At 41.6% G+C, this 14,777-nt stretch overlaps 1 protein-coding gene across 6 annotated transcripts in view; it reads right to left on the reverse strand.

Annotated features, from left to right (window-relative positions):
• Nucleotides 1-14,777, reverse strand: part of fam120b (family with sequence similarity 120B) — a 69,945-nt gene that overhangs the window by 32,229 nt on the left and 22,939 nt on the right. For 5 of the 6 annotated variants that reach the window (XM_048600938.1, XM_020535259.2, XM_048600941.1 and 2 more), the window contains exons 2-5: nt 10,205-11,262; nt 5,865-6,045; nt 1,899-2,012; nt 553-725 (exon numbers count right to left, since the gene is read on the reverse strand). In XM_048600938.1, coding sequence (XP_048456895.1) covers nt 553-725; nt 1,899-2,012; nt 5,865-6,045; nt 10,205-11,218 — 1,482 coding nt within the window. In that variant the 5' untranslated portion in view covers nt 11,219-11,262. Of the gene's footprint in view, nt 1-552; nt 726-1,898; nt 2,013-5,864; nt 6,046-10,204; nt 11,263-14,563; nt 14,688-14,777 lie in introns of those variants that run through there. The other variant, XM_048600937.1, reaches the window with a different exon arrangement.

Genomic DNA, 14,777 nt, shown 5'->3' on the forward strand with positions numbered 1-14,777 from the left:
CTTTTTCTGAAGAAGGGTCTAGGCCCAAAACATCAGCCTTCCTGCTCCTCTGATGCTGCTTGGCCTGCTGTGTTCATCCAGCTCTACACCTTGTTATCTCAGTTCTCACAGTGCACAGTTTAAACCTTTTGTTATTGCTTTAAATACTGACAGGTCCTGGTGCAGCCTTAATACTGCTACTTTTGTCATTAAAGTTCCTGGGGGAGCGATCATGTTAGTTAACCACAATAGGTATTTCCTGGAAGAGTTTTTCCCACTACCTAATCATGAGCTATTTTCCTGTTTCTCACCCTCTTGTGCTGATGAAGTGTTTCTATTTCTCCATGTCTAGTCTCACTCTCTACCTCACTAATCTCCCCCTTACCTCATCTAATCTCTCGCTCCCTCCCGGCCTAATTTAACACTCCCCCATCTGAGTTGCAGACTGCACTTCTATTTTTCTATTGAGTTGCAAGATTTACACTTGCTTGTAGAAACTCATATTCTATCCATTATACCATTAAGACTACAAATAAGTGGGCTTGATCAAAAAGAACAATCACTTCTCCCTACCTGCAGCGTAATATAGGTCAGCAGGCAGCAAACAGCAGCAATGGGAGGCTCAAGTGGAAGTAACCCCTCAGCAAAATCGTATAAGCCAAAACATGCGAGAAATGTGCAGTAACGTAATTTCTTAACCTCTGACCCTTCTGTCAGCCACAAAGTTTGTAAATCTGGAATTCCTCCTGCAAATAAAACATTTGCATTTGGTCACCACCTGCTTCGGCACATTCAAACATACTTTGATCTATTGCAGTGCAACTACACAGCTTTGAGGTAACAGTTAAGCTCCTACATCAGAAATTATGATTCCCCTCTTTAAATTAAAGAATGACACAAAAGCAAAGACAAGAGCTGCCCTGATGCAAACAGACGAGAAGGCTCTGCCAATTTTTTCTCTCTGCCAAGTTAACCGACCGTGGCACGATTAGTGGAAGGGCCACGAGAATTAGCCTCACTGCTCCTGTCAGAGTGAAGAAAAAAATCATCCAGGGCTCCTGCTATCCTTTGAGGCTCTGCAGGAAACTGCACACGTGCAGACGTCTGCTTGTGAATTCCCCCACTGCCAAATGGAGTAGAATTTTCTGAGCTTACAGAGGTCAGTGCTGAGGGCAGCATCTCAGAAAGCTCTTTTTATTTGATAATTAGGGAACATACTCACGAGGAGCACTCAGATGAAAACTGAGTGCCAGAGACATACAACAGGTCTGTTAGCATCTGTAAACTAAAAAGACGGGTTAACTTTCAGCAATGGGACCCCTGGGATTTGACCATGGATCTCAGCTCAAGAAGGTTAGCTGTTTCTTTAAAGCTCCACTTTTCTTTCTGAAGCTGTCAGATCTGCAGCTTATTTCCAGCATTATCTGCTTTTACTTTAGGTTCCAAAGTCATAATATTCCTTTTTGCCTCAACTAGCAGTTTTCTATTCCCGAAACTGGGAAGAAATTACAATGAAATTACAACACAATTGTATTTAATACTGTAAGTAATGCTAAGCTAATATGATTTAATAGTCACTTACGGATACCTGTGAAACACTTGCACAGGATTTAATTTCTTTCTTGCAACTGTACGGCATTAAAACCCCATCGCATGCTTTTCCCCACCTAACCCACTATTAACACATCAGGTTAAGGCATATAGTGCTGGTAAATGGAACACTTATTCTGCAATCAATGTTGGCACCAAACATTCCTAAGTCAGATTCAGCACAGCTAGATATACCAACTATCTCTCAACCCATGCTAAAACAGGTTAATTGAACCATCCTGAGGGCACAAAATGCACTATACCAGTGCAAGCCCTTTCTGCTTGTTCGCCAAATTTGTTGAAACACATTAGGGTAATGAGTGTGGTACCTGGTAGATTAGGTGGTAGTGCTGGCACAAGGTTTGGCTGCTGCAGCGTGTTGCCTGGATATACAAACCACTCCTTTACTATAGGATATGATCTGGTAGTTTCAGGTTGGCTTTCTAGATACAAAGAAATTTAAACAAGATTATCAGTTATCACAGGATGTCACCTTTAGTTGACCTGAGCACATCTTCAAAGAATCTTACAATGTGGAAGGAAGTCGTCCAGCCTCACATGCCCAGGCCAACTCTGTGAAAGAGCTACCTTAATAATTATATTCTTGAACAACAATGCATCTGGGACCACTACAGGTTGAATGATAACAGCAGCACCTACTTCATTCGAGAGAGGAAAACAGAAATTGCTGTAAAAGCTCAGCAGGTCTGGCAGCATCTGTGAAGAGAAATCAGAGTTAACGTTTTGGGTCTGGTGACCCTTCCTCAGAACTGAGGAAACAGAGGAAACAAAGATGGGAAAACAGCCAGTCCCCACATAAACAAGGTAATGGAGAATATCTGCTGCTCGCAGATCCACATTTGAGAAACAAGTCAAGTGAGAAACCATTTTCAATATTCAGGTTTTAATCGCACGTTAGCAACAGGCCACTGAAACAACAATATTTCTGATAGCCCAGCTCCACCAGCAAAGGAGGAAAGATACAGTTGGGGTTTTCATTCCAAAGTGCTAACCTGTTGTGAATGGTTACATTACTGTCAAGCAAGATCGATGCTGGGTTTGGTTGTCAAACAGCCTGCTGATGCACCTTGCCTTAGCTTACACATGAAGCACATCAGGTGAAGCTGAGGAGCTGATTTATTAGAATAGGACCATTGATGAGGGACTCTCTGTATCTTTGTTACGTCTAGACCTGACCAATCCAATACTCTACTGGTTGGCATCCCATCTTCTACCTTTCATAAACTTCAGCTCATCCAAAGCTCTGCTGTTCATATTCTAAACTGCACCAAGTCCCATTTGCCCATCATCCCAAAGTGTTTATTAGTTGATACCAGCTTCTGGTTTGGTAAAGTCTCAACTCTAAAATTCTCATCGTTGCTTTCAAATTCTCCATTGTTGTGCCATTCCCTGTCTCTATAACTTCCTCCAGCCCTACAAACCTGCCAGATGTCAATTTGAGTTCAATTCTAGCACCTTGCCAGATTTTAAACACTCAACCACCAGCAGTCATGTGTTCAGCTACCTTGGCCTTATTCTGTGGAATTTCCATCCTCAGTCTCTTCTCTACCTCTCTGCCCTCCATTAAGATGTTCCTGAAAATCTACCCCTTTTACCCAAACTTTTACTCATCTGTCCTATTAATTCCATGTGTGTCTGGGTGTCGTTTTTTTATTGATGTAAGGACCACTTTTATTTATTGGGCTGTGGACTTAAAAATAGGAAAATGATACTGCTTTAAACCAATGAACTATGGAAGATGTTTTAAAAAATAGTTAACAGAACTCATTGAGTGCTGTATCTACAAGGAGGCCCTATTCAAGCAGTGCAGGAGGATGTTAGACAATAAAATAAAATAAATAATTGTGGATGCTTCATGGATATTAGTCACCTCAGCTCCATGGATGTGTGTCCAGGAGTAATTTTCCTTTGTCAGAGACTTTGATTGTTTTTTTTAAATCAGGATCAGTTGAGCACATTAAGGAGCACCCAGCATAGTAACAACTTCTTGATTGGTTCCTGGGAGAATGGCTGCAGCTTTGTGGTTCACATCCTGCTGATAAGGAGAAAACATCTCTCTCTTCTGTATGTGAGTGGAAAAGTAAAAGAAAATCCCAAACAGCTAGCTCCTCTTTCTCTCTATAAATTCCCTTCTTGAAAGGAAAAAGGGTAAAACAACCCTCACAGACACTGAAAGGACGAATCCTCAGCTAGTGAAAAAAAGGTTCGAAAATTGGTGTGTCCATAGCCTTGAATTCTCCTCAAAGAGTCTAAAAGAACTGGAAGGCAATGGAAGGAAAACATCTCATTGAGGCCTGCAATCCAGACTGGTGCCAGAACTATGCTTCATTGTTATTTTCTGTTCCTTTCCCACTTGTATTATTTGTGTCATGTCTTCAAAGACTCTCAGACTTGTTTCAGTGCATAAGGAGGCCATTCAGGCCATCTCCCTGTACTGGTCTATCACCTAGTGCCAATCTCCTGCCTTTCTCCCATATCCCTGCACACTATTCTATCCAAATAACCAACCAATGCCCTCTTGAATGTCTTAATTGAACCTGCCTCCACCACAATGCAGTGCACTCCACACCCTAAAAATTCGCTGTGTGAAAATTTTTTTCTCATATCAGCCTTACTTCAATTGCATTGCACATTAAATCTATGCCCTCTCATTCTTTTGTCTTTTACAAACCAAAACAGCTTCTCCTGATCTACCCTGTCCAGTATGCTCATGATTTTGAAAGTTTCCATCTCAGCCTTCTTCTCTCCAAGGAGAACAATCCCAACTTCTTCAATCTATCCTCATAACTTGAACCATTCTTGTAAAGCGCTTTGGGAATATACTTCACCTGTACCCGAACCACCTGCTCTTTGAAGGTCACCCATTGTACAAATAGGACTTTTCCCACTAACTCTTATTCTCATCAATCCTGCTCAGTTCTGTTCTTGCCCCACTGAATTCCGCTCTCTACAACTGACTTCTCTTACTCTGGATTGTTGCATGTAAATCTCCAACATCATCCTGAAACTTATGATACATTAATCACTTGTTTCCCAAATGTGCCCATCCTGACAATTGGCCCACCTCATTTCGAATGACCAGGTACATAAAATGCATCCTTCCTTGTTGGACCAGACACATTCCCATGGGAAACTTTTCCCAACACAATTTTGGAACACTTACCCCTTGCTGCCCCTTACACTAACAGTATTCCAGACTATGTTTGGATAATTGAAGTCCCCCACTTCAAGGGAGTCTTGTTGATATATGTGTCTGTTTGTATCTGTATGGGAATTTTTTGAAAGGGTAGAATGTAAGTTATAGAGCGTTATGTTAGTAATTTATGTTTCTTTTCTGAGATATGTTAAAAACAATCTGTTTGCACAATACTAGTTCTCTGTTATGTACAGAAATCTGATTAGTATAATCTTTTAACTTGAGCTCATCAGTTAGGTAAATTAGGGACTTTGGTTAATTTGATTAAATCTTTTCACATTTGTGATGACACCAGGAAAAGTGGGCCTTGTTTTCCAGACGTTACCCCAGTGAGCCATGACATTGATAACGCTTTTGTCAACCATCTTGCTACATTAAAATTGGTCATCTGTTGTTGTTTTGCCTCTATATTTCTAAATTTAGCCACCTGAGTGAGGAAGAAAAGGTTGCATTGTGTCCGTGGGACTCACAAGATTTGGGTAAGAACACCACACTGGTTTATCACAGACCTCTTCTACTGGGCAGAAACATTTTTTGCAACAACTTGCATGCAGTTTTGTAGAAGAGAAGTGCACAAAGACCTGGCTTATGAATACAAACCTGGATAGTTTGTGCAAGGTAAGAAATTTAAAAGGTGGAGTACTCCAAGAAGATTAGTCCTTTTCTTCAAAACACTAAATACAGTGTGATTATTTTGCTTCTGAGTGTCTATTTCCATTGTTTTTCTATATAGTGGTCCGTTTAAATGAGCAAGTGACATCAGGGGGACTAGCGAGGCAGGATTTTGTGCTCCAATGATAAAACCGATCTCCATTTAATGGCTAAATTCCCCTAGGAGCTGCATGTCCAGAATTCATCTTATAGTTAATAACTTGAGGATTCAAGCTGATGTGTATCTGTGCATGATAATTCAACATCTTCATGTGTCAGGCTTAATAACTCCACTAGATTCACCAAGACTGTTATTACAATCAGCAGGTATAAATACATGTATGGTAATTTTCAAAAACTTGCTGTTCTTCACAAAACTGCATCATCTGCCTTTAGAATGCTCTTACGTATCAACAGAAATCCTTACTTGATTCAGCTGAGAGAATAATGCCATAAATGGACTGTCGAGCAGGTTGGTAAACAATGGCCTGTCCTGGAAGTTCAGTATCCAACTCGTCCTCCAGAGAATTGCTGCAATCTACTTCCCGAACCTTCAGAACTTTGTAAACTATGCGGCTTTCTGCTTTGATGTGCCGCTCCCTTGCAAACTTTTTAAAATTAAAAAAAAGGGTCAAAACACAGATTTAACAAGAAAGCTGCATCATTGTAAAAAGAAACGTCATTCTCTGGATGCAGGCATCATTAGCAAGGTTGGCATTTATTGCCAATCTCCTAGATGCCCTTGTCGGCTGCATCTTTCACCTGCCACAACTGATGGAGTGAAGGTGTTCCTGCAGTGCTGTGAGGGAGGAAGTTTCAGGATTTTGACTGGACGACAGTGAAGCAATGGTGATATAATTCTGAGTTGGAATGGTAATGACTTCGATGCCATCAGCAATCTGCTCCCCTTGTTCCTCCAGGTGGAGGAGTCACGAGTTTAGCAAGTAATGAATACCCATCACATATTAAATTATAAGTGGCGCGAATTCTAAGCAATTTCAAACAAATGCCAGAGTAAGATAGGAATAAAGTGCTGCATCATTTTATTCAGTGAAGTTGTAAAGTTTTTCACTGATTTGTACAATGTGGAGGTTGCTGGCTGGGCCACCATTTATTACTCATCTGTAAACTGGTCTTGAGAAGGTGCTGGCGAGCCACCTTTTTGAACTGCTGCAGTCCATGTAGTGTAGGAACAGCCTCAGTGAAGTTAGGGAGGGAGGTTCAGGACTTCATGTGGCTAGTGTTTCTGGGAAAAAATATTCAAAATGCATTTATATTCCACTGGAAAGACTGATAAGTTTGGAAAAGACTTCATAGTTTAAATCAAGGGCAAGGACAGAAATCACAGGATTTGCTGCTGCTCCTAGGTGCCAGCCTTGCTCTGTGTCCCAAGCACAGCTGGCCCCCTGGAGCCCGGGGCCACAGATATCATGCCCTGATGTACCCCATGCACCAAGCCTGGTTTAAACAATTCTTTTTATAAATCAACTTATCTTAATGTGTGTTTATCTTAGCCCTTTTCTTGTTTTAGTTAAGGTGAATGATAAAGGAAATCATTTGCATTTATATAAGGCCTTTCAAAGCATCATGACATCCCAAAGCACTTTACAGCCAATGAAATACTCTTGAAATGTAGTCACTGTTGAAATGGAGGAAACAGAGTATAGCAAGATCCCACAATACAGGGTTGTTTCCAGTGATGTTGGATGAATGAAATTCTTCTCAAGTCCTGCACTGACCCAGATTATGTTTCAAATCTCTAGATGTCAGTCCATGAACATCTGATTCTGGCACCACGAGTTCTGCAACTGAGCTAAAGCTGGTCTCCTAAAGTGTACACGAGAAATAAATGTCAGCTGCATCTCTTAAACTGAGCACTGATAATGCTAAGAGACAACACAGATTCAGTGTCACTTATCGCACTTTGTTTAACAATAATAAATATGATGACAAGGTCCAATACATACAAATGTAATTTATTTTCAACTCTATCAGTTTAAAACAATCAAATCAATTGAACAAATCACATTGATCAACTAATCAATACAGTTAATGCCCTCTGAGGGTCATTGATTACTCTCGGTCTACCTGAACAAATCACTCCTTTCATATCATATCACTGAAATATACTTCCACTAAGAGCTCATTCCAAATTTTATGCCCAATGCACAGAAGTAATTAACAGAGAAATTGATAAGGCAGCTTTTCTGAGGTTTGAAGCCTGTCCACTTTTCGTTGTCTGCTTGCTGTGAAGGTTTTCTATTGAGTGAATTGGAAAAGTTCTGAGTGGTTGGGGGTCAATTAATATCACTCAGAGAGGCATGGGAAAAGGCACACAGTGAGGTTGTTCTTTTAAGTCTGGTGCTGAGGCATTTTGCAGAGGGAACTAGTTACTGATCTGTGAGTGTCAGAATTAAGCCCTTCCAGCTCACAGATACCATGAATTATATATAGATCTATGACGCCACACTGCCTGCCAATTTGCTGATGTTCAATACCCAATGGAGGAAGCTGTTCTGCACCAGTGTAACATTACCACTTCCCACATTAATGACCCTTGTCAATTAGACATTGTGAACATCATTTTAAAAACCATGAACATGAGGTGGGCAAAGCCTGCACGTATTTCCCACCTCTCACGAGGAAAGGTGGTGGGTTTTGTTCTCAATCCACTGCAGATCCTTGTGTTGATGATACTCTGTGATAATGGTTGACCTAGTGACAATAGAAGAATGCCATAAATCGCCAAAGTTGAAGGTTGCATGCAACTTTGAAGGGAACCTGGAAGTTGTACCTGAATTCCCACTATATTGCTGTTCTTGATTCTCTCAGTGTTCAAGCTCATGGAGCTGGGGACTATGATTGCAATACTGTCAGTGAAATGCTGCACAGTATCCACTCCAGCGTCATTTCTCAGATGCAGCGTTAAAGTGAGGCACTGGCTATCACCCAGGTAGACATTAAAGATCCCATGGCACTAACTGAAGGAGAATTTAGGACTTGTCTCCAGGAGCCCGGCAAATAATTATCTGTCATCCAACAGATTATCCAACTTTTATTTACTTCACTGTTATAGAATCATAGAGTCATACAGCATGGAAACAGACTTTCCAATCCAACTCGTCCATGCCGAACAAGTTTCCTGAAATAATCTAGTCCCATTTGTCTGCGGTTAGCTCATATCCCTCTAAGCCTTTCTTATTCATGTACCTGTCCAAATGTCTTTTAAACGTTATAAACGTACCTGCATCTACCACTTCCTCTGGCTGTTCATTCCATATATGAACCACCCTCTGTGTGAAAAAATTGTCCCTCAGCTAAGTTTTAAATCTTTCTCCTCTCACCTTAAAATATGCCCTCTTGTTTTAACTCCCCTACCCAAAGGAAAAGACCTTTGCTATTCATCTTATCTATGCCCCTCATGATTTTATAAGCCTCTATAAGGTCACCCCTCAACCTCCTAGGCTCAGTGAAAGAAGTCCCACACTTTTCAGCCGCTCCTTATAACTCAAACCCTCCAGATCCAGTAGCATCCGTGTAAATTGTTTCTGCGTGTTCTTTAATGATATTCTTCCCATATCAGGTTGATCAGAACTAAACACAATAGTCCAAAAGTGGCCTCACCAACGGTCTGGGACAAATGCAACATGATGTAGCAACTCCTATACTCAATGGACTGAGCAATGAAGGCAAGCATGCCAAATGCCTTCTTTACTACTCTGTCTACCTGTGATGCAACTTTCAAAGAATTGTGCACCTGAACCCTTAGGTCTCTCTTTGGCTGACTATTCCAGAGCTTCCTGGATGACAAAAGAGGTGGAAATTTTGATATTGGTTCGGACATTTATGATAGATGTCAGGTTGTTTGTGGAAGCTTGACTGTGAAAATTGATGCTCACATTTCCCACTTCTCAGCAGTGACTACACTTCAAAACAGTTCGGGACATCCTAAAAATTGTGGAAGTTGTCAGAGAAATGCAGGAGGGTGAATAGCGAGTTCATTGCGCCAAAATAATGCTTGCACTACAGAACCTCAGCCAGAACAACAGTAGTTGTACCTACTGAATTCTTTTCAGCCAAGATAATTAGAATATTGACTTTGAGCTGATTATAGATATTTTTAATCAAACCACTCAGATATGTTATCACGTTTTTGGGGCAGGTGGGATTTGACCCTTTGCAACTTGACCTGCTGGTGCAGAGGTAGGGACACTACACTGCACCACAAGAGCCGCCTTGTTAAGGCTGCATGGGCCTGACATGATTTGAAGATGCAGCCTTCTGATCTGGAGTCAGGTGCGCTGCTGTTGCACCAGAAACTCACACTTTGAGCTGTTTATAACCCTGGCTCTCTCAGGACAAATGGCTTTTCACTACTTCATTATGCCAATTTGACCCAATTAACACCTTGGAATCAAGACACTGGTGGTTCATTATGTTCCTCAGCTAAATAGGTGTTTCCCTGTTCCTCACCATGTCACAAAAATGGTTTGAATTTATTAATGCAATGGTCTGTTTCCTTGCCTTTGTCACCTTAATAGCTCAGATACAGCCAGTTCACTTTCCATCAATGCTTTACAACAAGCATACATTACCAGCTTCACTGAAATATAAATGGTGGATTATACACTGTACTCAAGGTTTTGGAGTAGATCTGTAGCTCAGGTTGTGGGTGTTGAGGTTGGTTGGCTCACTGAGCTGTTTGTTGTTCTGTGGAACAACAAACCAGCTCGGCGAGCCAACCAACCTCAACTATACTGTACTCACTTGTAAAATCCTTTGGTCTGTGTACATGGTGTTTTCACATTGGCTTCTCGCTGGAGATGGCACAATGTGAGGAAGCCAGGGTGAGTATTGTCCGGGCAGTAAGTAAGTTCTCATTCCCAGCTCCAGTAGCCTTTCAGTTGAAGTGCATTGCAGATTTCTCTCTATCTTTCTCAATCCATCATACGAACGGGTCACACCAGAGATATAATGTGCAACTGCCTCGACCATCTCCTTTCTCTTAGTCGCTTTGGAGTTACATGGAGTGTATCTAGCCAAGCACTGCTGCTTCAACCTTTCTACCGCTTTTTCTGGCACCACATCATTGCTGAGAAGGCAGGCTAAAAGCGGCAGGTCCATCAGCTGCAGGTGGAGGGAGTGGCAGAGATTTTCTCGGGAGTACATAACAGTTGTCATCTTGTTCAAATGCAGCTTTTTAACTGAAAGATATGGCACCGTGTCGAAAATGAGGAAATCCGTGTCCTGGCCCAGGATTGCCATACAACCATTTAACCTGGCATAATTGGCGATTTCATAATCAGCCTCCTGCAGGGAGCATATGGTGTTTAAGCCCATAGACTTCAAGGCAAAGCGAGTGAATGTGCCCAGCCCAGAGGGAATAAAGAACATGTTTCTTCCTGGCTGACTGGCCTTTTCTTTTATATGCTGAAATATTTCTGCGATTTCTTGGTTGTTCCTCAGCCGTCGCATAACCCACTTGTCCCTTTTCTTCTGATCTATTACCCCATCAAAGATAAACACCAACTCAATGCCAAGGGATCGAAAAGCATCTGTAAAGTTTTCCAAGCTCCGCAAGTATTCACGCCACTGCCCACCATGCACCCAGGCCTCTGCAGTGTACCAGGATTGGAGACATCCCATAGCATCCACCACCACAATGGGAGAATGCCCAGGATGCAAGCGGCGATGCTGTTCTGCCATGTCCTTCAAATTCACCCACATGTTTGACTGTGGACAGGCGTGTTCCACAAACCGCTGGAGGCCCCTCACACCCATTGCTGCTCTCAGTTAATGGGCCCAAACAGAACAGCATCAGAAGTCTGGAGAAAAAGGAAAACAAACCATCAGTTGTAAGGAGAAAAAACTTGCATTCATGTTTTACACTTCAGGATCCAATGTGTTCCACAGCCAATTGTCTGTGTTTTGAGCCTGATTGTTGTCGTTGTGAAGGCAAATGCAGCAACAGTGCATGCACCGTGTGACCATCACCCCACCCCGCCAAAAGTTAGCAGCGTTGGATGACACACGTTTGCAGGGTTAGCTGAGGGGGAAATGTTCACAGATATAAAGTAAACTTCCACACACTTCTCTGAAAAATGTGCCATGGAATAATCTTTCATATCAGGCAAAGGGAGGCCCCAGGTCTTTCAAGATTATTAGGGTGCCAACAGAATGTTAAATATTAAAGCTTAACTTTCGTATAAAAGGCTCACTTTTAACTTAATTGGAAACCAACACTCGACATGATTAAATACTCTTCTCTGGAGGATAGTAAAATGGAAAGTGCACAGTGCGGAAAATATGCCAAGGTAGTGGGGAAATTATGTCAAATTATAAAACTGTCTACTTGCAGCACAAATACTGGGACCTTGAAACAGTCTGTGGAAAGTACTAATGTACATGCAAATACAGGAGTCAAATGTCTAGGCCCCGCTAGAAGACATTGGCACTTTGAGATAAGAGACAGCCGAACACAGAAGGATACGAAATCATGATATAATGGATTGATGTGCACATGATAGATACCCAGTTGGTCAATGAATGAGAGATAAGGAAATTCAGCGAACTGGATAGTTTGGAGAAATGGATTGCTTTCTTTGGAGAAATGTAAGTGGAGGGATATTTGATGGAGGTGTTCAAAGTCATAAGGGGTTTGGTCACAATAGATCGCGAAAAGCTGTTCCCACTATTGGAAGAATTGAGAATGAATGGGCACAGATTTAACTGGCAAAAGCAGAAATGGAGAAATGATCAGAAATTGATGTCATATGAGCACTTAAAATCTGGAATGAACTGTTGGAGAGTGTGGTCGGTGAAGGCTCAATTGAAGCACTGAAGACGAAATTGGATTATCTGAAAAGGAAGAATGTACAAGGTTACAGAGCGGAGAAGGAATAATGCTAGCTGAATTGCATTATTGGAAAGCTAGTGTTAGTTGAATGGCCTCCTTCTATCCTATAACAATTCTGATTCCGTGAAAGTATGCAGCTCTAAAGGTGGCTGACATCAGAGAGAAGATAACTGAATGAGGACCAGAACAAGAGAGACCAGAAATTTGTCTCTGTATAGCAAGAGATCTGAAATTCAGAGACATGGATAAACACAATGAGAGACAATCAGAGAGAAAGGGAGACAGGCCAGAGAGAGGGAGAGAAAGACAGAGAGACAGAGAGAAACAGTATGGCACAGGAACAGGGCCTTTGGCCCATCACGCGTGTGCTGACACATGATGCCTTTCTAGGTGGTGACCAGGAGACTTCTGAGTGGGTAAAGGCAATAGCCTGATGAGCTTCATGAGAGCTGCAGAAATACTCCTGTTGCTACCAACGTCATTATCGGTTAAGTATATTTTATGGAACCTCACTGCCTGCAGCTCTCCTTTTAAGGGCCTGTATAGAATCATACAGTGAAACAGAAGATCATTCAGCCCATTGTGACTGTGCAGTTCTGTAGCACAGCTATCCAATGGAGCTCACCCCTTGCTCTTTTCCTATCACCCTGTACATTTTTACCCTTTAAGCTTTTATTCAACTCCCTCTGAAATATCTGACATGAATCTGCTTCCAGTGCCCTTCCAACCTTATAGAGGTTAATAAAATCGTGAGGGGCATAGACAAAGTGAACAGCAAAGGTCTTTTCCCCAGGGTAGGGGAGTTCAAAACTACAGGACATTTTTTTAAGATGACAGGAGAAAGATTTAAAAGGGACCTGAGGGGCAACTTCCTCACACAAAAGGATGGTTTGTATGTGGAATGAACTACCAGAGGAAGATGCAGGTAGTTATGACAACAACATTTAAAAGACGTTTGGACAGGTACATGAATAGGAAAGGTTTAGAGGGATATGGGCCAAATGCAGGCAAAGGAGACTAGTTTAATTTGGGATGCTTGGTCAGCAAGGATGAGTTGTACCGAAGGATCTGTTTCCATGCTGTATGACTCTATAAATCACAACTAGACACAGGCAACACTTTACTGATTAGGCAGACATGACAACTATGTTTATACAATAGATATCAAAGTGTTGTTAGTGCAAAGGGCTCAACAACTGTTTCAGCCATGGGCCCCAGGCTTTGCTCTTCATGCCTATATTGACAGGAAGACTGTTGATGGTTTGAGGTGTCACCATATTGAAAGCTCTTGTAACCAGTTTCATGCCTGCAAATGGGGGACATTGTTAAATTTCTAGTCCATTGTGTCATGACAGTATACACATTCTTACTGCAAATTCATTTGGGTAGTTTCAGTTGAACATGATAAATTGCATTAACAAATACAGAAAATGCTGGAGAAACTCAGCAGGTCTGGCAGCATCTGTGCAGAGAGAAAGAGAGTTAACATTTTGAGTCTGGTATGACTCTTTGTTTCAGATTTCCAGCATCCACAGTATTTTACATTCATTTAATTTGGGTTAGGCAATTTTGGCAACAACTAATTTTAAGGCCAGACTTTTACAACAATTTCACTGGATAGATTTGTTATAGAACAGCCACACCTCAAAAGCATTTACTATTATAAAACTTAAAAGACAAACGCTTAGCTTTAGAATCCCTGAATTCCTAAACAGTCAGCGTCAGTAATGTCAATTCCTGATATGATATACCTACAGCACAATGATATAGTCAGATCGAGGGCATGCTTCTGACATAAGGTCTCTACCATTAATTTCACTGCCAACAACACTTTAAGCTGTGACTTATGTATTACATTACACAGCAGGGTTGTAACAAGGGAATTTTCACTGCGTGCTGCAGACCAATTTTCTGATTGCTTGACAGTCAGAGATTATTCTCTATATAACCACCATGAACTAGGAGTGGGATGCGAGGGGGAGGAGAAGAGACATCCACTTTGGGTAGCACAAGGACAATTATTGTATTATGTTTCATGTATTCAGTCAAATCCTCAAGAGTACAGAAATTTCCATGAAAGCGCTCGCTGTAAATCACCTGCTGTTCACCAAAATTGCTCTCATCAGGAAGTCCCATTTGCACTGTCACAAACCTGATCCCCAAACTAATTATCAAAGTCGGAGAAAGGCATCACTGTATGCTATCACTGCCTGTTAGCAATATGAACAATGCAAAGCAAGAAATGACAAATGTAAGAAATCCATATTTACCCTTTGCAAAAGTCCGCAGCAAAAGGTGCTCAGGCACTCACTGGCAGCACATGTAGGGCTTGAAGCTGAGCCTTCAACCTCATATTAGCCATTGCTCCCGCAGTGTTGGATACTGCTTGTCATCTTCGGCTGGAAATCAGATACATCAGAGGCCCTGATTTCAGAGAAGGACTGCCACAATACAAGCTGCCCATGTATTTTCCCACCGTGATTT

Source organism: Rhincodon typus, chromosome 9 (assembly GCF_021869965.1).
Source record: "Rhincodon typus isolate 14 chromosome 9, sRhiTyp1.1, whole genome shotgun sequence".
NCBI classification, from domain to species: Eukaryota; Metazoa; Chordata; class Chondrichthyes; order Orectolobiformes; family Rhincodontidae; genus Rhincodon; species Rhincodon typus.